The sequence below is a fragment of the Mus musculus genome, chromosome 8, assembly GCF_000001635.26.
Source record: "Mus musculus strain C57BL/6J chromosome 8, GRCm38.p6 C57BL/6J".
Classification (NCBI taxonomy): Eukaryota; Metazoa; Chordata; class Mammalia; order Rodentia; family Muridae; genus Mus; species Mus musculus.
The window spans coordinates 15,895,905-15,918,401 of NC_000074.6; the positions used below are offsets into that span (position 1 = coordinate 15,895,905).

General features: G+C 42.5%; 1 protein-coding gene across 4 annotated transcripts in view; it reads right to left on the reverse strand.

Moving 5' to 3' along the window:
• The window catches only part of Csmd1 (CUB and Sushi multiple domains 1), a 1,642,848-nt gene that overhangs the window by 3,367 nt on the left and 1,616,984 nt on the right, over positions 1-22,497 (reverse strand). For 3 of the 4 annotated variants that reach the window (XM_006508930.4, XM_030243874.1, NM_053171.2), the window contains 10 exons: positions 22,268-22,441; positions 21,330-21,503; positions 19,404-19,477; positions 16,475-16,586; positions 14,516-14,695; positions 13,226-13,270; positions 10,101-10,262; positions 7,262-7,374; positions 6,211-6,298; positions 4,769-4,901 (listed from right to left, as the gene is read on the reverse strand). In XM_006508930.4, the coding sequence (XP_006508993.1) occupies positions 4,769-4,901; positions 6,211-6,298; positions 7,262-7,374; positions 10,101-10,262; positions 13,226-13,270; positions 14,516-14,695; positions 16,475-16,586; positions 19,404-19,477; positions 21,330-21,503; positions 22,268-22,441 (1,255 nt within the window). The remainder of the gene's footprint in view (positions 1-4,768; positions 4,902-6,210; positions 6,299-7,261; positions 7,375-10,100; positions 10,263-13,225; positions 13,271-14,515; positions 14,696-16,474; positions 16,587-19,403; positions 19,478-21,329; positions 21,504-22,267; positions 22,442-22,497) is intronic. The other variant, XM_006508931.4, reaches the window with a different exon arrangement.

Sequence of the window (22,497 nt, forward strand, 5' to 3'; positions counted from 1 at the left end):
ATTCTAACTGCAATGACATAGCCTCCACCCAGTCTCCATGCATTCTCAGCAGAAAATATTCGTGTAAGGTTATGGGGAGGAGAGGGCATAGTAGCTACTTCACTATGTGTTGACTCTTTAAAAATTGCTGTTTGAGATTATAAACAGAATATAAATAAAGTTGGAAATCATTTTCCATATCAATAAAATAAAATAAAATAAAATAAAATAAAATAAAAATAAATCTCTCTATGCATTGAAGGAAAGTTTGGGGAACTCTGAAGATATTAGAGGCAGCACGCAGGGAGATATTCGGTCTGGAAAGCCATCTATTGCCAGTAAGCGGCAAGGACTTGGGGAAGCCACTACAGGCTTTATGGGGTGAAATCAGTGCTCAGCCCATGTGTGTGCGTGGGGCAGGCAGCACTTCAAAGCCATTTCAATTTCTAATACGTTCATCTCTACTAGCAGAATTCACTAAATGATGATTACTTTTACAATGCAGTTTTTCATCCCCTGATGGGTCAGAATCAGCCACCTTGTTTAGCTGGAGGAATGGCTTGGCAGTTAAGAGTGCTTGCTTCTGAGGATCCAGGTTTTGTTCTCAGAACCTATAGAGCAGCTCACCACTGCCTGTTACTTCAGTGCCAAGAGATTCAGTGCCCTCTGCTGGCCTCCATGGGCACTGTACACACAGGCAAACATAAAGCACAGGAATATATACAGATTTAAAGGGCCGGTTTATTGAAATGAAATGTATTATGTTTCTGTGGGTTAAGGAAACCCTCTAACTCACAACCCATGCTTAAAAGGGAGGTTTTAGGGTAAAAAGATCTAAATGCGGGGATAAGCAGATGACCTCGTCAGCTCGCAAGCATGGGGACCTGAGTTCAAATCCTCACATAAAAAGCCAGATGCAGTGGTGTACATCTGTAATCCCAGCACTGAGGAGACAGAGACAGGCAGATGCCTGAGGCTCACCGGCTCGTGGTCATCCTAGCCAAATCAATGACTCCGGGTTAAGTGAGCTATTGGGTGAAGAACTACAAAGAAGAGACCCAATGTAGACCCCAGGCCTACTCAGAGACACACATATGTATGCACACCTGGATGCATATCTGCACATACCAACTTTAAAAAATATACATGTAATACCCATATACCCTAAAACACACCACACAAGAGACCTATCTCAGTGCGGCAGGTTGCATATGGACCATGGGCTCTGACAGAGAATCTCTTTGTCAGAGAACCTCCTCCACCTCCTCCTCCTCCTTCTCCTTCTCCTTCTCCTTCTCCTTCTCCTTCTCCTTCTCCTTCTCCTTCTCCTTCTCCTTCTCCTTCTCCTTCTCCTTCTCCTTCTCCTTCTCCTTCTCCTTCTCCTTCTCCTTCTCCTCCTCCTCCTCCTCCACCTCCTCTTCCTCCTCCTCCTCCTCCTCCTCCTCCTCTTCCTCCTCTTCTTTTTCTTTTCTTTTTCTGTTTCTGCTTCTTCTGTTGACTTTTTAAAATTAAATTTATTCTCTCACATATTATATGCTGACTGCAGATCTACCTATCTCTCCTCCTCTCAGTCGTTTCTCTCACCTCTCTCCCCATCCATTCTTCCTTAGTTTCCCTTCAAAATAGGGAAGAACTCTCAGGAATAGCAACCCAACATGGCATATCAATTTGCAGTAAGACTGAGCACTTCCCTCATATTAAGGCTGGATGAAGCAACTCAGTAGATGGAAAAGAGTCCCAAATGCAAGAAAAGGTATCAGAAACAGCCCCTGCTCCTTTTGTTAGGAGTCCCATAAAAAAAACAAGCTACACAACAAGAACATATACAGAGGGCCTGGGTTAGGCCCATGCAAGCTCACTGATTGTTAGTCTCAGGGAGGCCCTGCGAGTCCAGATGTTTTGATTTTGTAGGTTTTCCTGTAGTGTCTTTGATCCTTCTGGTTCCTACAATCCTCCCTCCTCTTCTTCAGCAGGATTACCGAAGCACTACCTAATGACTGGTCGTGTGTCTCTGCATTTGGAGAACCTCTTCTTAATATGGATGAAAGAGGGAAAGGGACTCCAACATGTGGGGAATTTGGGGTATCTGCTAAGCAATGCCCAGCCACATCATTAAGGAATATCTTTGTCTATTGGAGTTGAAATATGAAGCAGGGAACCCAAAATAATAAGTGCTCATACCAAGGACTCAATAGAAAAGTACCCAGTGAAGGGCGGGACTCTGGCTCTCCACATCCTTTCTTTTTCAAAAGTATTCATCTTTCTTATATGGCAGGGTCTAGAGAGATAAAGGGTTCTTTGGATCTGCTCATCACAACAGCCCCAGTTTCCCCAGTGAACCTGTGAGGGAAACATGGCTTCTCTCTCTATTCACCATGCAGTCCTCTAAGCGTGTATGGATTGAGATGTGTGTGTGTGTGTGTGTGTGTGTGAACCATCACAGTGACACAGAAGGCTCTACTCACTGGATTGATAGCTTGTATCTAGCTGGTATCTCAATATGGAAGCATCTCTCCACATCATGGAAGTACCTGACCTGACATCTGGGACTTGCTAGGAAGCTCCTGGGTTTAAAGACACATGCTGTAATGTTCTGAGTTAACCTATGGCACCCTGTTGCATACTTCAGATACAACCAGAACTCATTTAACTCATGGATGAGTATAGATGCTTATATAATAGTTCCACTGTCAAGGGCAATTGATTCTGAACCACTGAGGTGTTAGCCTCTCTAAGAAAGCCTGGGGCCTGATTCTCTGACACACAGAGAACTGTCCAGCTGGTCTCAGGTCTGAGAGAGGACCAGAGGTTCGCAACACACCCAACAGGGTCAAAAGTACAAAAGCCTTTCTAACAGGCCAGACCTGTCCTTGCAGTGAGGACACTAAAAGAATTTACAGGGATTATGAATCTCTGCTGTTGCTGTCAACACAGAAGGAACTCCATAAGAAGGGTTTTAATTCCTGCCTCTTTAAAAGTGCTTCCTGTCATGTGGTCTTGCGTGGCACATGGCAGCTGCAATAACATCAGAAGAAAGACAGGCTAAGTCTCCAGGACCTGTTGCCTAGGGTACTATAATCTTTAAAATAATTGATAACAAGGTAGTTATAAGTCTGTGACGAGCAGAGGAAGCTTTTTTGTAAATGTATATTGTTTGACACAGGCATAGCCATATCAAGGACCCAAGGACTCTACTGCACAGTGGTGGTAAAGCCTTCCATATAAAGGTAATGATTAGAGGGATGGCAAAGCCTTTCTTTGGTCCACGACAGTGGGTGCTAAAAGTAGCAGCTTCCTCCTCCAGAATGGCTGCAACCTGAGACTGCTCCCTTATAGAAACCTCCAACCAAGACAAACCCCCTCACCCTCCCCCTGTGATGAATGTATTGAGGGTCTGGGTTATTGCACGGTTAGCACTGTTCCTGCTGTGCACAGATGACCAGCCCAGTTTTTCTGTATACATTTCTCCATGTCTGTTCTTTCTTTGTGCCCTAGAACCAAGGTGTGCAGAAAGTGGCTAATATCTGCTATTTCTTTCCTGTAGTTGTGTTTGTAAACTTAGAACACTGATAGCCATTAGGAAAAGAAAAACAAAAAACCCCAAACAAACAAACAAACAAACAGAAACCCATAGCTACGAACTATGAATAGTCTTTGGATATCATGTTTTCTTAAGTGTAGGGTAGTATACATTTAAAGAAGTTTATTGCATACTTTCTACAAAATATCCTCACTTCAGCTTTATTTGTCTAATAATGACTAAGTAGAAACTTGTGTGTTAAATAAGCAAAGACGTGATACACTTAAGTGTTAACATCATGTCTGAGGTCATAATTGTACTATATTGATAAAACTTTACTACTTTAACATCTCAAATAGAATTTTGGAATGATTTGGCATATAGCAAGTTTTCCCAGATATATATTATCTACATAGAGAAAACACACAAACTGAATCCTCCACAGCCAGTGTTCATTTCAGACAGGATTTTCTGTAGCCCAGGCTAGAATTAAACTCTCTTTGTAGTTAAAGATGACACTGAACATCTGGTCTACCTTTCTTCACCTCCCAGACGCTGGGATTTCAGACATGCAATGGGATAGGAACCAGGGTCTTGAGCATCTTACACAAGTGCTCTATCAATAGAGTCCATCCCTAGTCTGCCTATAATGCTTCTTTTATTTTTTTTTAAAAAGTGTATGCATGCATATTAACACCAAAGAAAGGAGCCCATTTATTTGAGTTTGATCAAAACACCTAAGTTTTGAAGTCTTCTCATTAAAAAGTATTTTCAAGTCAATAGATGTTAATATATAAGTGATGGGGAGCAGATGACTATTCAGGCATATTAAGAACTTTCTATTTTGCTGAAGGAAAAAAGCCATATATCTCTCTATATTTACAGATCTACAGATCTATAGATCTCTATAGATATATATCTTTGATTCATAGAGTTGAAAGAGCCACAGTATCGAATCCTTTTTTTTTTTTTCCATTCTTTCCTGCTAGAGGATACAACTCTCCCGTGGCTGGCTACCATTATTCAAATTCATTCCTTTAAAGCTTATTACTGGGATGTGCCCTGCTAACAAAATAGATGAAGCTAAACAATGGAAAACAGAACAAAATAAAAATCATCAACAGAAAGCCTGGTGTGTGCACACCCATATATAAGGAAACACAGCCACACTCAGTGCCAACCTATGTGCATGTGAGTTCAAGCATGACATTGCTCACACCAATGCAGCATGCCATGAACACGGGCAGGTGACTCACATCCCTGCAGTACCTGTGTTTGTAGAGGTAAAATGCAAACCCTGATAGAATTAGAGCGAAGAAGGGAACAAGAATGGCAGCTGCCACCGAGCCACTGCTGGTGCCCTGGTAGTGATTTGAAGAATCTGCATCGGAGTTGGAAGGATCTGGAAGACAAAAGGAATTTGGAGCCATTGTATACTTCTTAGGCTGAAGAGTGTCTATAATATTGTCTTAGAGATGAGCACAAAAATCAGAGTTTCCCTCCCATGGTGAAGCAACCCAGTATTCTTTCCTGAAGACTGCTCATCAAACTTTCTCTCAGTAGATTTTCCTTTCCTGAGCATGGTATCCAAATGGAATCTTCTAGAATTTTCATGGCTCACAAGTCATCTCGAGTGTGTCAGCCATCAGTATTTCATTGTTTTCCTAATGTTGACTGATACTGCATTGTATCAATGTATGTACCACATTTCTCTGACTCCTCAATTGATGGACTTTTGAAGTTTCCTCTTGAGCGGTAATGATAACATGCCTAAAGCCTCTGGGACACATGTGTAAGAACCTGCTTCCAGTTCCCTTGGCTGGACAAGCAGGGGCACAGTTCTCTGTCTCTGTCACTCTATGTGCATTTCGGATGAGCTGCATGTTGCTTGCACAGAAGTTGTACGCCTGAGCATCCCTACCAGCAGAGTCTGAACTCCAATCTCTCTGCCTCTTTGTTAAAACTTTTCCTTTTATTAGATATTTTCTTCATTTACATTTCAAATGCTATCCCCAAAGTCCCCTATACCCTCCCCCTGCTCTGCTCCCCTACCCACCCACTCCCACTTCTTGGCCCTGGCGTCCCCCTGTACTGGGGCATATAAAGTTTGCAAGACCAAGGGGCCTCTCTTCCCAATGATGGCCAACTAGGCCATCTTCTGCTACATATGCAGCTAGAGACACAAGCTCTGGGGGTACTGGTTAGTTCATATTGTTGTTTCACCTATAGGGTTGCAGACCCCTTCAGCTCCTTGGGTTCTTTCTCTAGCTCCTCCATTGGGGGCCCTGTGTTCCATCCTATAGATGACTGTGAGCATCTACTTCTGTATTTGCCAGGCACTGGCATGGCCTCACTCAAGACCGCTGTATCAGGGTCCTTTCAGCAAAATCTTGCTGGCATATGCAATAGTGTCTGGGTTTGGTGACTGATTATTGGATGGATCCCCGGGTGGGGTAGTCTCTGGATGGTCCATCCTTTCATCTTAGCTCCAAACTTTGTTTCTGTAACTCCTTCCATGGGTGTTTTGTTCCCTATTCTAAGGAGGAATGAAGTATCCACACTTTGGCCTTTCTTCTTCTTGATTTTCTTGTGTTTTGCAAATGTATCTTGGGTATTCTAAGTTTCTGGGTTAATATCCACTTATCAGTGAGTGTAGACCCAATTGAGCTTTGCCTTACACAAATAAACAAACAAAAAATAGGTAAGTTTACCTTGTCTTTCCAGCTTGAACTTCCCAAAATCTTTTCCATGTATATCACCCTGAAAGGAGAATCCTCCCCTCTCAAGTCCTGAGGACACCTGGTATGCAAGGAAAGGGCAAGGCAGAAGGAGAAGGAGGAGGAGGAGGAGGAGGAGGAGGAGGAGGAGGAGGGGAGGGGAAGGGGAGGGGGAGGAGGAGGAGGAGGGGGAGGGGGAGGAGGAGGAAGAGGAAGGAGAAGAAGAAGAAGAAGAAGAAGAAGAAGAAGAAGAAGAAGAAGAAGAAGAAGAAGAAGAAGAAGAAGAAGAAGAAGAAAAAGAAGAAAAAGAAGAAGAAAAAGAAGAAAAAACTCAGTTGCCCAAAGATAACTGTTAACACTCAGATTTAGATATTGATGGTGATGCCCAGAGTGGAATTTTCCCCATCTCCTTCTTGTGACATAAGTAAACTGAAAATCAGTACAGAGTTAAAAGTTAAGCAACATAGGTGGCGTCATGATGCCAGCTTGATCCCTAAAATGATCATCCACTCTAAAGGGTCACATGTCAACGAGCTCCCTGAATGGAGACTATCCTCCTTTGTGGATTCACTTTGATGAGCTCCATCCCAGAGAGCATTATGTGAGGCTGTGGAACCTAGTTATCCACGTGGGCCACAGCAGATGGCTAACTCACAGAGAAAGGCACCAAATGGAAAGAGCCAGCTTCCTCTGCTCATTGGTACTGAGTCTGGAGCCTTCGGAGCATTTTCTAGGTGGTCTCTGAATATTCACAGTTCTGACAATGAGGGTTGTGAATCAGTAGAGCCTAACCTAGTCTGAAGAACCTGTTTGTCTTCAGCAGCAAGATTCCCTTAACTCTGGGCCAACTTATTTCTTATCTCAGAGATTTGGTAGTTGTCTCTATCAAATGATGTGGTACAGTGACCATGCTTCAGGGGTACCTTCTGAGTTACTGAGGGATGGACAGTGTTTCCCCTACCCATAATTCTCAGTGGATCATGAATTCTTCTGCCCAGACCTGAAAGTGGGAGGACTGTGTGAAAATCTTCATGAAAGTACTTACGTAACCATCGAGTCCCCAGTTGTCATTTTCAAACTTGCTTACAAAAATATCTGCTGGGCCTTTGATATGAAAGGCTTTCAGAAGCAGGTGGGCCTCTTCCTTCTTGTAGACCCCTGAAAAAATGTTACAGTGGTTAGTCCTATACTGAGGAAGTCAGAGTCAATGACTTGGCTATTAGCCCATCTAATAAGGAACAGGCATAGTAGGATATCATGACACAGGCAACAGAACATTTCAATACAAGTTTTATTTTAAGATTGAGCCTTAGTATCTTTACCACTGTGCAGTTAAGGGAAGCATTGCCTACTAAACTCCTCGAAAGACTCCTTCTCAAGCAGATATAACCCATTCCACCAGATTCAACACCACTATCCAATAAAAAATATATGAACTCAAACCTGCAGATACAAAGAAAGACCATTTTCTTCCATGTTGTATTTGCTTCTGAAGACCGGGGAGTATAGAGAAAACAGACCAAAACGCTAATTCAAAACTCAGCTTCTTCTAGAAATGGCTTGTCCTGTTAATAGGAAAGCCCCATGGTGGTAGGATTTTGAAGGTTGTACACAGAGACAGGCAGAGGGTACCGAGTGTCTGTACCTGTGAGCTATACCTGCACAGAGATAGCTGTGGCACTGCCCAGAGTGATGTTACTGAAAAGACCTTGCACTCTCCATTAGAGCCTCACCAAAGAAGGAATATACAAGCCACAGGCACTAACCAAATAGTGCTGAATCTGTTACATCCCACAGGCAGAGAGGATACAGGCCTAGGAGGCATGACTCATAAAGTGGGATAGTCAATGGATGAAGTCACTATCAATTCATCAGAGAAGCAAATCTTAGCATTCTGTGAGTGAGTTCCACCTGCAGATACTCAAGTGAGAGGGACCCTCTGCCAGTGGACAGGAGACTACCTGAGCTTAGCTCTGGGCAGTGCCTTTCCTACTATGTACAATGCTGTGATTTTTTTTTCCATGCAAAAACTTTAAACTTGGTCCCAAGTTCTATAAGCTGCAGAGTGAGATAATAAAACTATCTTCATGACATTTCTTATGGTTAAAAAAAGCAACAAGAATGGGAAATGTCATATATCCAGCAAGTTCTTCATAGATATTACTTCCTCCCTGCCTCTGGCCATTTCCCTTTAGATGCTCCACAGTGGGAAGCCTGGGTGTCCCTGGATTTAAACACCTCCAAGGTCCAGACCATTGAATTCCCAAAGCTAGTCTGTGGAGATAAAGGGTTTATATGCCATTGGGTTATTTTCTCCCTTCCATACCTCTCTCTCCCTCTCCCTATCCCCCTCCTTCTCCCACAGTGTGTGTGTGTGTGTGTGTGTGTGTGTGTGTGTGTGTGTGTGTGTGTGTGTATGCAGGAGAGCTCACTCACGTGTCCATACATAAATGTAGGCTAGAAGTTAATGTTGGATATCTTCCTCTATTATTCTTCAACTTAATTCTGAGACAGAGACTATCATTGAACCTGGAACCCACCAATTTCTCTAGTGTGGCTGCTTTCTAGGAAGGCCCTGGATCCTCCTACCTGTGTCTTCTGGTGCTGGGGTTAAGACATATGCCACCACACAGAGACTGTTTCATGAGTGCTAGGGAGCTGAAGTCGGGTCCTTATGCTGGGCAGTTAAAGCTTTACCACTGAGTCAGCTTCCCAGGCCCATACTGGAGAACTTCATTGAAGAAAAAAAAATCAAATTGCCAATTCTATGAGGAGTAAGACTAAGGAATTTAAATATTTAAAAGTTTTGTATGGGCTGGCTGTAGAAGTGGACTCATAGCAGAAGGGAGGCAGAGACCTGGTCTACAGAGTCAGGGATAGAGAGGGACCCTGTCTCAGAAAAACAAAACAAAACAAACACAACTCAAACTCCTTAGTTTCTTTTATTAATGATGTATTTTTAGAAAGCCAATATAAATAATTTGCTCACTAAGATTGGTTGGACATTTCTACTCATTGCATTGAAGTCATTCAAAACAAATTTAAGCTTTAGGAAGCTGACCAGAGACAAAATATGTCTTTATAAGAAGTGGGTAGCAAATATTATTCTGGAATGTAGGCATGGTGGCTCATATCCATACTTCAAGCATGGAGTAGACTGGGTAAGAAGTTCCCTGCAAGTTTGAGGCTACCCTGGTCTATGTCATGACTTCTGGGTTATCCATAACAACATACCAGATCCTCCCCTACACAAAACCATCACCAGATGTACATATGATGGCGCTATCCTTACTGGGTACTGACGTAAGCCTCGGTTAGATGGCTTAGCACAAAGCTTGACCCTGCCTATTACTCACCAGGCCACTTGTGAAAGTCACTTGATTCTTCCTCAAACTGACTGTGTGACTGAGTCTCTCTTTACTTATCTTTCTTGCTCTCTCCTTTTATCTTGAAAGGGTATATGATAAAGTTCTTACACGTCAGTACCCTTGTAAAAATTAAAAAATGATACTACTACCTGCAGGTGCTTGAAGTAGGTCTGACACTTAAACTACAGTCTGCTGTGCCATTCAGGCCTTCTATCAGCCTTTGGGGGATACAACTCATAAGGGACATGCCAGTCAAGAAACAAGACACCCAAACACCTTAATTCAGAGCCACATGTTCTAGATATAAATGGGGGATTCTTAATCTAACATGTCATACATGTAATCTTGAGGGAAGAAAAAAATAGGGGGGTCCCATTTCTGTATTAGCTCAATAATCCTTAGGAAGAAAAACTAACAGGAAGAGACCATGGTCACTGAGAATTCCAATAACATTTAATGTAGGTAAATCCCACATCACCTTAGTAAGAAAATGTGCTGTGAGGTCCTCCCACCTACCGGTCAGCTCCAGCTGCACCCGTGAGGCCGCAGTGAAGGTCGCATTGACCTTGCTGCTGGTCGCATTGAACCAGTCCACAGTGAGAGTCGCCGGCTGTCTCTTTCCTAAATATTCATAATATCCTTTCCACACCGAGTTGATGAAAAATACATCAGAAGGAACTGTTGGTGGAAATAGGGAAAGATCAGCATCAAACCAGGCACAGACATGCAATCTAGACAATATTTTTAAATGCAAGAAGGCCCAAGACTGTCCAGGGAGGAAACACCACTAAAGACCATGTAAAGCCTAAGGTGACCTTGAGCACTGTGCTCTGAATGTGCGCAATACACCACACGAACAGTGAGACCAGGGCTGTGGCGGGTGGGGAGGCTCACACTGCTCCTTGGGAAGCTATTAAGAAGCTGGGTGTGCTGGGTTTGACGGGCATGCCAGATACAGACAGTCCAGTGAATTGGTTCTCCCAGTGGTGCATTAGTTTTAGCCGGTAAGAGATGCTCTCACCTGACCCCTGACTACTTCTGCTAAATCACTTTCCTGCAGATTTACTCTGACAGCCATGGAAAATCGGGGGGAAATGACACTTGCAGTCTATCAGGAACCCCACTCCCGACAAATTGACACTTTCCAGTATTTGATGGCTCTTGCCTTGAGAAGAGGAATACACCCATAGCTTCTACTCTAAGCTAATTTCTATGGGAAAAAATAGTCTAATGTTTATTTGAAAGACAGCATGACAATCTCAGCTGGGACCTTTATATATATTGCTTAAATACAGACACAAAATGGACAGGGAGTCAGGGAGACTTTTTTAATATAAAATTCCTCTGCCACTGGAATATGCATAAAGGTAATTGGGACATTTTCTTAGGTTCCAAGGTTTATTATACATATTAAATTTGGATTTTACATCTCACTGGTAACATTCCTGTATAAATTCCTGTCCTCCTCATGATATTAACATAAAACTGAAGAGTATAACACCTCGTAAATTTCCAACCATGTTAGCATCAAGTCTCTTGGTGCTTTCTACCTCACAATATGTCTTTATAATTTAATTAGACAAAGTCAACTGTAGGAAGCATGAGTCTCCACAATATTAGGATTGTTGGGGAGAAATATTTATTTCTCTGTAAACATATCACCTTTAACATATCTAATGATGTAACAAATGATGATAACATCACAGGCACACACACGCCTATGTGACAGATGATGGTGATGTCACAGGCATGCAGACACCTATGTGATGGATGTTGATGATGTTGTAGACACACAGATGCCTATTGATGGATGCTAGTGATGTCACAGACTCAAGGTGTCTACTATGGATGATAGTGATGTCACAGGCACAAAGGCACACTGACACCTATGTGATGGATGATGGTGATGTCACAGGCACACAATGCCTATGTCCATGCTTCCCCTTTGCTCTCACTGAACATCTTCCTATCTCACTAGACCAGCTAAGCCTACAGAAACCAGACTAGCCAATTAATCATCATGGAACAATCCAATCTGATAGCCTTCTGTGGCTTGGGTACACCCAACTTATCAATAAAGATAAGAATGGCATAAAGTTAAATTAGTTAAACTCTGATGTGTATCAGTACAAGTATTTAAGATACTTGTAAATAACCAATACTAAAGATTTCTATTTATAAATGGCCTTAACAAAACCTCTCATTTTAACCAAATACCACAAAGTATCTTACTTTATATTACTTAAATTGTCTCTATCTTAACCATTTACCACTTAGAATCTTCATGTTGCATATGGTCCAACTATTGCCCCAGGCCACCACTGTAGATGCATTACTTTGACAGGACAGCCTGGCTGTGTAGAATTAAGAAGAACCTAGGGCTTGAATCGTATCTCAATATCTGAGTTGAACTATGATCATTAATCCTGAAGGAGATGCCTTCATCTGAGCTCCTTCTCATTCCACTCTCTCACTGCTGGTCATGTGCAAGAATAAGTCAAGGATTAGGTTGTTAAGCTGTACCCTAATCCTTATACCCTGGCCAGAACCTGGTTTAATTAGCATTCCCCTTTAGAGAGAAGGATAAAAGGCCCATTGATGTTAATGACTATGCCCATAAAGGTGCTTGTAGCTATTTCAACATCTATCACACAAAGTTGGCAAATAGAAATCCGGGTGAAAGTCTACAGTGGCAAAAGCATATTATGTTTAGTTCCCCAGAGGTAAATGTTGCCTTGAAGAGTGTTGGCTTTGTCATTGATATATAAGTTATACTTCAGATAACTCAAGAGATCAAAGCATATTTTTATTTCTCCCGTGTAGAGCAGGGAGAGTCCCCTATTCCCACTGCTAGGCATTTTCCTTAACTGAGATGTAAAGGAGTAGGTAGCATTTTTGAACTATCAGTCTTACACACAGCCTTCCAGGTAGATTCTGCAAAAGAGTTTTATATCCAATAAACTAGGGCTGAATCTGAGTAAGCAAAACACTAGTCAAGTCATTTTGTATATTTACAAAGTTTTACTATTTCTGGTTAGCAGAAAAGTCAAACACGACTTAAAACAAAACGTGGGGATACATTTTGTTCATTCAAAGCGCATTGAAAGTTCTAATACAGATCTTGTAGGCAGATAGTTTCCAACTGTGATACATTGCCCTGGGAATAGCATGGTATCCATTGGATTCTACACCTGATTCATTTAGCAAGGGGCCATATAGGATGGCAGGCTATAACTTTCATTCTGGAAGACAGAGGATCCCGGAATTATGGAGATACTGGCAAAAATAGGGCACCACATTTAAAATGCTCAAATAACAACCTTCAAGCTGTCAAATGCCTTATGTGTGCTAACTCCCTCGAGGAGGGGGATTGCAACCCTATTTATAAGGCTCTCCATCATACCACATGTGGGATCAAAATGCCCAATGTGTCTTCTAATGTGATAGAAGCCCTGTGATCACACCAAAGGCTTCCGTTTCTGTGGTGACATTCTACTAATAAGCTATTAGGGTGATGGATCGAGATGTGTGTAGGTGTGGACCAACGGATTCAGAAATTTAAATTCTAAAAATCATTTCACTGTGCAGGATTGAGAACAAATGAGCTTGATTGAAAGCTAGAACTCTTCTGGTATACAAACCTGGAGTTTTAGTAACTGTTTCATTAACTTCTCTCACTCCTTTACCTACAAGTAAAAAGACAAATTATCATTTGCAAAAACATTTATTTATTTATTTATTTGGAATCAGGTTGAAAAAAAAATGTCAAACTGCAGTGACTCTCTTTTCTCTGGATTCTTAAAAATGTACAAAATGTAAGTATTGTATGCATAGACACTTCAGACCCAGGTGTACCCAGCACAATATCCTTGTGTTTGTGGAAATGCTGATCTCAGTGGTTAGCCCCGTGTTCGTGCCTCTAGCATGTTGGTTCATACTAAAGGTGCTACAACAGAGAGCCTTGCAAATGAGGGTGGCCAAGGGGGACTTCCTGAGAGCTTCTGAGTGGACCTTGCCTCCACCTGCAGGAAATATCCCAAGCTAGGAAAATGTCACAATCCCTCATTATCTGATCCCACCAAACCTGTGGATTTATAAGTTAATACTGAAGAATGTCAGCATCTTCTCCCCGTACATTGTTGAGTTTGGTCAAAGTTAGATTGCTAAGCCCTCAGTTTCCATAGCATTCTATTAAACTGCAAGCGATTTTCTAAATGTTTCTTCTCCTCTAATAATGGTCAGGAATGAGACTCTAACTTGGAACTGTGAAACAATTCGCTCCAGGGAATTCAAGCTGAAGTTGGGGTACCTTGGTTCTCTGACAGGTCTATACCCATTGATTGTCCAGGGACTGCCATACAGGGTATGTTGGGTCAGATGCTGGTAGCTTTTCCCATCAGCTCCAACTGAGACTCCCCTTAGTGAACAAATGCACTTGTGAGTGTTTAAAGGCACTATTTCCATGCTAATAGTATCTGCAATTTTCAACAGTAGAACCAATATCAATAATAGAAAAATGGGAGTCTCACCTGACCCAATTGATTGCGGTCTTAAAAATGATACAGGATATGCGGAGACTGTTGAGGACACTGACTGACTGAATGACCTCATTTTAAAGGAATGTGTTTTCTGATATAACGTATTTCATTTTTTTAAACTCAATGTTTTTCTTCATCCAAAACCTTTCTTCTGCAGCTTACACCTCAGTAACAAAGTCTACGCATCTGTTCAATCCTGGCCCTTGTTTTAGACACTTGCTATGTACACTCCAAGCACACAGAGCCCAGACACTGTGAAACACCGAGAGCAGGTGACTGTTGCTCCATCCCAGCATCTCTTGAGGGTCTCCTGACCTCCACACTAGCCTGACCACAGGGGCAGCTCTTCCTTGCTCTTTAGAAGTGCACTTCATACCTGGACCAGGGACTTACTTTTACAAACAGGTGACTTTCCTGTCCATTTCATATCTGCTTTACACGTCCTGTGTTCAGATCCACCAGCAAGGAAAAATCCAGGGTGGCAGGTGTAGACTAAAGTGTAGCCAAAAGCTGGAAGATCGATGGCTCTCACGTCTGCATGCGCTGGGGTCTCTGGCTGCCGGCAAGCATGGGCTGAAAAGGCATTTAGTCCATTAAAAAAAACAATGGGGCTCTTTCTTTGTTGTAAAACGACTATGTTACATATGTCCATAGGAACTAACAGGGAACATCTACAAAAGGTTATGAACTTAGAGTTGTGGGAAGTATATATATATATATATATACAAACATATATACCTATATCTATATATATGCATATGCATATATGTGTATAATTATGTACATTAATTTAGAGGACAGATTCTAGCTTTGATTAAAAAACAGAATAGTAAGAGAAGTAATATACTATTTCTTCATGTGGGGCTGGAGAGATGGCTAGGTGTTTCAGAGCAGTTGCCACTTTCCTAGAAGACTTAAGTTGCTCCCAGCATTCATGCCAGGTGGCTCACAGCTTCCTAGTAATCCAGCTCTAGGGATCTGGCACCTTCTAGTCTGTGCATACCCACACACATTACCCACACACATGTAGCAATACTCATACTGACAAATACACAAATATCATGCACACATAAAATGAAAATAAAATTTTAAAAATCCTTAGTTAACAAATCACACAAATGAGCTAACATATGTGGACCAGGGCATATTCAGATATATGCTTGTCAGGTAACATCGTATATATTTAGTGTATAACTAAATGAATATTAAATTTTGATGTGTTTTAGAAGTTTATTTATAAAATTTCTTATTTCTTTTAAAAATATAATTTGGAAACAAACACAAATAATCTTCTTTTATAAACCCCATATATGTCTTCAGACAGGGACTTGGAAAATGGTCATTAAACAAGCTAGCAGGTTTATAGTTGTGAAATTAGTTGTTTTAAGCATTGTCCATGGTTCATATTTTAGCCAATTTCCAACCTTTATTCCTTTACTATAGCAAGGATCATACCACACATATGCATGCCCTAGTGTGAGGGTAAATGACTGTGCACGCATATGCACGTAGCTTCTCCACATGACTGAGTAGTGAAGTAGCTATGTCAGCTTTGAAATAAATGCACACATGATTATTCTGACAAAAAAAAAAACCCAAAAAACAAAAAAAAAAAAAACAAAACCCAACAAATCCCACCTTACTTGCCATTACAATAGCTTTGCACGGCATTCAGCTAATACTTTTATGCTTGCCACAGCAAGGCACGGGCTTGCCTAATGTACAAGGTCCATGACATGAATCATTTAGTTCAGCTTCCTTACAGCCCTTTCTCATGATTGAATCACAAAGTAAAATTTACTCCATCCATCCCTGTTCAATGTCTATGGCTACACTACCGCGCCGAGTTCACATACTGTCTCCTGCTCATTCCTTGATTCAGTAAATGGAGTGTAAACACAGTGAAGGATGGCCACGTGCTCACCAAGGATGGCCATGTGCTCATCAAGGATGGCCACGTGCTCACCAAGGATGGCCACGTGCTCATCAAGGATGACCACGTGCTCAGGGATCTTCTGCCCAACGGTGGCGAGCTTGACATTATTTCTTGTCTTGGGCTTCTGGAATTTGCCTCACATCCCCTGGGAACCTAGTTTCCTGTCATCTGCTACCTCCTGCCCCCTAGTCCCCAGCAGTTTCTAATAGATCAGATCTCGGGCTTGAAGATCATCATTGTCATCCAGACCTCAGCCTTGTTCTTTTGACTCATCTTAGAAGCATTTTGATAGATGTACAAATTTGAAGTTAGAGAATGAAGAATAAACAACCCCACTTCTCTCCACAGCTTCTCTGGGAAGTATGCTCTTTGAAGACACTTGGAACTGAGTTTGTGAAGGAAGAACTGGGACTTACGTATGCACTCCGTCTGGATCCCACTCCATGTGAGGTTGGCAAGGCAGGTCCGCGTCGTGGAGCCTTGGATATGGTACCCTTTTCTACATCTGAAGAACACAGTGCTTCCAACCTGAGGAGAAAAGTAACAGGGTTTCAGAAGAAGGACAGAACCCCAGTACCCAGGGAGGTGTGGCAGTGACCTTTTTAACTGAGCCTCTGTGGGGATCAGCAATCAGTACACTGCTTCTGGGTGCCTGGCAGAACATCACACTCAAAAGAGACTAGATGCTATGTTCTAGGGGCCAAAGAAGAGGGAACAGGAACAGGATCTAACATTTGATATAGCTGATTATTTTTTTTGGGGGGGGTTGGGATGGAGAGAATATGTTTTATCATGGTGACAAATGCCTGTAACTCAGGAGGCTAAGACAGGAGGATTGTGCATATTGAGTTCCAGGTCAGCTTGGGCTATAGGTTGCAACCCGTCTCAAATGACAAATGCGAACACATGTGGACTTTCTTTCCATAATTTCAGAAGTCTCCTTCTTTCATTTATGCCTATTAGTTTATTTTCCTTCCCTCTGTTCGTTTTCTTTGAAACCGCAAACAGCACCACGGGGACCTGCTTTTTTTTTAAGACTCTGGAGGCTTGCTCCCTGCTGTATGTTCCTGGGATCCATCAAAACTCAGTGTGTCAAGACCTGTGGACCATGTCAGTTGCCCAAGCATCTTTCCCATCTGTCTTCCTCTTCATCTGAAGACTTCACTTGTGTCTTAGCTCTCTGTTTCTGTCTTACTGTCCTTCCACACCAGAGCCTTGTTGTCCTGGGGCCTTGACCTGAGCCAATGTCATTGGCTACTCAGAGCTATAGCTTTGTCCTTATTCCTTGTCCTGTTTCTACCCTAAGCAGGGGAGATTTCTAGAAATCCAGATTTCTCTTAGACAATGATGTATGGTCATGCTCTGTATATACCTAAGATGCACAATTCCTGCACTTGGAACATAAACATAGGCATGATAGAGAAACAGCTGCCAGGAGAAAGCTTTTTGCTGTGGGGCAACTCTGCTGGGGCCTGCTGCATACACAGCATCCCTTCTGTGCCAAGCAAGAGTCCAAGGATTTAAATATCCATCTTCCTGAAGCTCTGAGATTTTTAAATTGTTCTTTGTCTTCTTCAGAATATTAGCCAACACCACTCCTTATTGCTGCCCCCACTGGAGGAGTCTAGAAAAACTATAATTAAAACCATGAAAACCCAGCTTGAATGTTGAATGAGAGATAGAGTGGGGGTGGGCTCTGAGCACATAATAAAGTAGAAGTGGGAATACATAATCCAAGACAAATGAATGTACCTGACGTTTTTTTCAAGAACTGGTACCAATTGGAGAGAAATAGCACCCTGCCCCCTTCTTAACAGGAAGGGTTTCTACCAGATATGACCTCTCAAACTTCCTGGTGACACACCAATGGAATTCACCAGTAGGAAGAAAAAGAGAGGGCTGCCAGTTCCTGGTAGAAGAAATCACAGCATTGTGTTCAGGACAGTAGCTTCAGCCTGTCAGGTCCATGGGACCTGAAAGGACTGAGACTGTATGAGACAGGGCTGACTAGACAATTATAGCTACTATCTTCATGTAGGCAATTCGCTTAGTGCAAATGGAACATCCCAGAACTTAAAGGGGTCCTTCCTGGAGGTGGTATTTCAGCACACAGCTCAAGAAAAACAAACGTTTCCTTCTAATGAAAGACAAAGGAGCACCTAGGGGGAGGCAGCTTCTCCCAGGTGTACCCTTAGCTATGAAAAGCCATGTCTGGATCCCTTAAAGGCGAGTGAGGCACATTGTTGGAAGCTGTTCATTATTGTTTGTCTTTAAAGTTATTTCTCCATCTTTATCAGCTTCTTATGTGGATCTAAGGGATATGATTATTTCTGCTTTCTCTGTGACTGTAGGTTGTGTCCAGGTAGGCTAAGAAATGCTGACATCTGTGGTGACCAATGGTAATCAGGCTTTCATTTCCAAGGTGAGCCACTGAGAATAATATCCATTTATATCCCAAAGTACCTGTAATCTGGAACTGACCGTTAGCCATCAGCAGGCATTTACCTGAAGCCGGAGGCTGTACCCAGGTCATAATACAACATGTGCTAAAAACATCCCATCTACTGTAGGAATGACTCTGGGGGACACCAAGGAGAAAGGACAATAACAGGGAGGAAAGCTGGACACACTCCAGTGTTCCCGAGAGAGGAGATGACGTGGCCGAGGAAAAAGACTTTCATTCTAATTTGGTGATGTCATTCACTTGAAAGCGCCAGGCGCATCTAACATGGGGTGTCAGAGTGATGTCACAGAGGTCAAAGGTCGCTTGAGGGAAGCACACTTCGGATGGCGGCTGATGCTTGCCATAACAAATTCATCGTCTTCCATTTGAATCATTTCCCCACTAACCGTGCTAATAAGGCACACGGTAAATAAGGCAGAAGGACATTCCAAAGTGAAAGGCTGTGTCAACAATCAAGGTACTTTACACAATCACATACAGACTGGATATCACGATGAAGCTTGGCGTGGGGGCTGGGGCACACTTCTTCTGGTTTGGATTTTCTTTCTGAAAATGTGTGTCATTTTCTAGCTCTATCTAGTCCTCAAATGGAGGTTTTGTTGTTGTTGTTGTTGTTGTTAACAGGTTACCTGAATCGATGATTGTCTTTTTTGTCACTAAACCAAAGGTACTGAGTAATGTGTACTTCCCAGTGAAAATTAATACAGCCATTGGCCCAAGGTTAACAGATATGTTCACAGACTTGTGTGTAGAAGTCTTGGATAAATGGATTTCCTGTGCAAAAACTGTGGTATATATAAGCTAAGGGATATAGCAGTGTACACATATTATTGCTATCAGCTAGGTCCCAAGAATCTAGGTCAGAAAAGGAAATGAAGTACCTCATATCCCTTAGAGCTATTCTGGATTCCAAAGTGGGGAGTGCCAGGGTCTGGGCAGGCGGTGTGTGCTGGATCTGTAATTGACAATTAAAAAAAATTGTACATTTTTAGTAGAAAATATTTTCTAGATGCATATATTTTATATGAATTGTTTTTTTTTTCTTTCCATTTTTTATTAGGTATTTAGCTCATTTACATTTCCAATGCTATACCAAAAGTCCCCCATACCCACCCACCCCCACTCCCCTACCCGCCCACTCCCCCTTTTTGGCCCTGGCGTTCCCCTGTTCTGGGGCATATAAAGTTTGTGTGTCCAATGGGCCTCGCTTTATGAATTGTTAAAGTGACTGCCTTTATCTCCTTGGGCATCTTGGATTTTTAAAAAGTTTTTAAGTAGATTTGCATATTCACATGTAATCTGCATATTTGCACTTATTTGAGAATTGGCCTTTCTCCCCTACTCCCTGGTGTAAGTCCCTCTGAGGACAGACACTTGATCTGAATATTCAAATCTTTTTTCTACTCTGATCTTTTGGCTTGTACAGCTTTACTTTGGTCCCTTCACAACTGGTCTTCCATGTTATTCCTTTTTTTTTTTGGATGAATTTTTCTTAAGTTTTAAAATTGAGAAACATATATTATTCTAGTGGAAGCTTCTGACAATCCATCAGGGGTGTTCTCCAAATACATGAGACAGAAACAGAGAAGTGGCTTCATTGTTGCTGATCCTAGTTACTTATTCAGAATAACACAGATATTCTCTTAATTTGTTTTTTCCCTAGATCTTCTGAGAAGTCTTGGGAAGGAAGACATTAATATGAAGCTCTCTGCTGTGAAGCACTTAAAGCCAAATATGGCACAAAATATTCCCAGACTTAGAATAAAAGTGTTTCATGGAAATTATTTCTAATGCTATCTTTAGTTTTAGGTATCAACAATATGATTTCCTAGAAAATTTCCCAGGCTCGAGCTATTAATTACTTTTCTGTAAGTTTGCACAAGAATCTCATTAAAAGTGGCTGGTCAGTATTAACTCACAATAAGAGTTGCCTCCTTGCTAATGGGGATGTTTGCTAGGAGATAACAATAATTGCAGCATTCAGAACCCTCTTTCCTAAGCGTCAGAGCTGTAATCTAAGCTGGCTCAAGACGCTCAGGTGAGAAAGAGTCCACCAGCAGCACATCAGTGGGCTTCTGCCTCGGTTTACAGGGCTTGAAGGAGGCTGAACTTCATTTAGCTGTACTGATAATGGTCACTTTGACCAGGTCCTCGCACAGGATGTAGGGTAAAGGCCTGAGGCTGCTTCCCAGTATGAAAACCTACTAAACCCCACCAATCCCTGATTCCTCAAACTCAGTAACCCCTGAACCTTAAATCCCACCAATCCCAGAGCCTGAAATTCCACTAATCCCTGAGGCCCCAAACACACCAATCCTTCAGTCCCCAAACCCACCCCCGGAGCCCAAAATCTCTGGACTTGGCTTGAAATCTCAATTCCTATCCTGGACGTTCCCACACTGAAAAGCTCCTCCCCACAATAAAGAAAGAAACAAATAAATAAAAACAAACAAACAAAACAAAACAAAACAAAACAAAATTTACATAGGCCTGTGTCCTGCTCAGTTCAAGGTTTCTTCTTGATGGAGCAGAGGCAGCCACCCTCTTGTGTCTTTCCCAATAAACCTTTTATGTGAGTTTTATTGTGTGATATTCCTGGCTTCTGACTGCCAGCATACCTTACCCTTCAGAGTTCTAACACTTCCACAGGGGAGACCTTCCCTGTAACACTTCCATTGCTGAAGCCTGCCCCCTCAGAGTGTAACACTCACAAGGACACCGTCTATGACACCCACAGATGAGCCTCTGTAGTAACATTTTCTCGTCCTGTAGCCTCCCCTGGACCCGTAGCTGTGCCAGCACATTACCTATACAAGTGGGCTGGATGCCACTCCATATCCCATCGGCCTGGCAGGTTCTCCTGGAGGATCCCACTAATACGAATGGGGGCTTGCACTGGATGAAGACCTCAGACTTAAAGGTGAAGCTTTTCCCACTGAGCCGTCCCTCTGCCGGAGTGCCAGGATCACCACAGAACACAGCTGGGACAATAAACGGGCAATATCAGCACTCAGCACATCTGCACCAGGCTAGGTTTTTTGTTGTTGTCGTTTTGTTTTGTTTTTGTTTTTTCAAGACAGGATTTCTCTGTATAGCCCTGGCTGTCCTGGAACTCACTTTGTAGACCAGGCTGGCCTCGAACTCAGAAATCCACCTGGCCTCTGTCTCCCGAGTGCTGGGATTGAAGGCGTGTACCACCACGCCCGGCTCTCAGGCTAGATTATTAAACCTATTTAGATCCTATGGAGTCTTCAGATTTTGTACACTCCTAAAGAAAAGGTACTGGGATAGCATTATGTTGACGGCGGACTTTACATTTAAAAGTTTAAAATCTCTGTGCTTAAGAGCTCTATCAAGCAAAATGAGACCTCCAACTATTAAGGGATACTACAGGTTAAATTTTTACTGCCCTGTTCTGCTTCTGTAAATAAGCTTTGCATCATCTGACCTTCTTTTTGTTCCAAAAACAAATCAGAACCTTGTATTCTTTGGCTTTATAAACCCTTGACTTAGGTGGCTGGGCAGGATCTGAGCAAATGTCTCTTCTTTGTTAAATTGTATTAACGGTCACACTGGTGAATCTCTGAACTACCCCAGACTCATAACAGCACCTGCCTTGGCCACACATGCTCAGGTCTCAGAGTTTCCACAATGCGACCACAGTCACACATCATTATGCTGCTGAGACTGGGAGTGTCTCTTTGAGTGTCCAGGATGGCATGCCAGGTTCCACCATGAGACTTACGCAAGCACTGAGGGACTTCTCCTTTCCACACTCCACGCCCTTCGCAGGACAGGATGGCCGAGTGGGAGAGCTGGTAGCCATCCACACAGCTGTAGCTTATGCTGGCACCCCATCGGAAGTCTGACCCCTCCACCTTTCCATTTGGCACTGGAGGAGGCTGGTTGCACAGGACAGCTGTTGGCAAAAACAAACAGGTCACACACCAATGGGCATGGCAGCAGGGCTGTGCA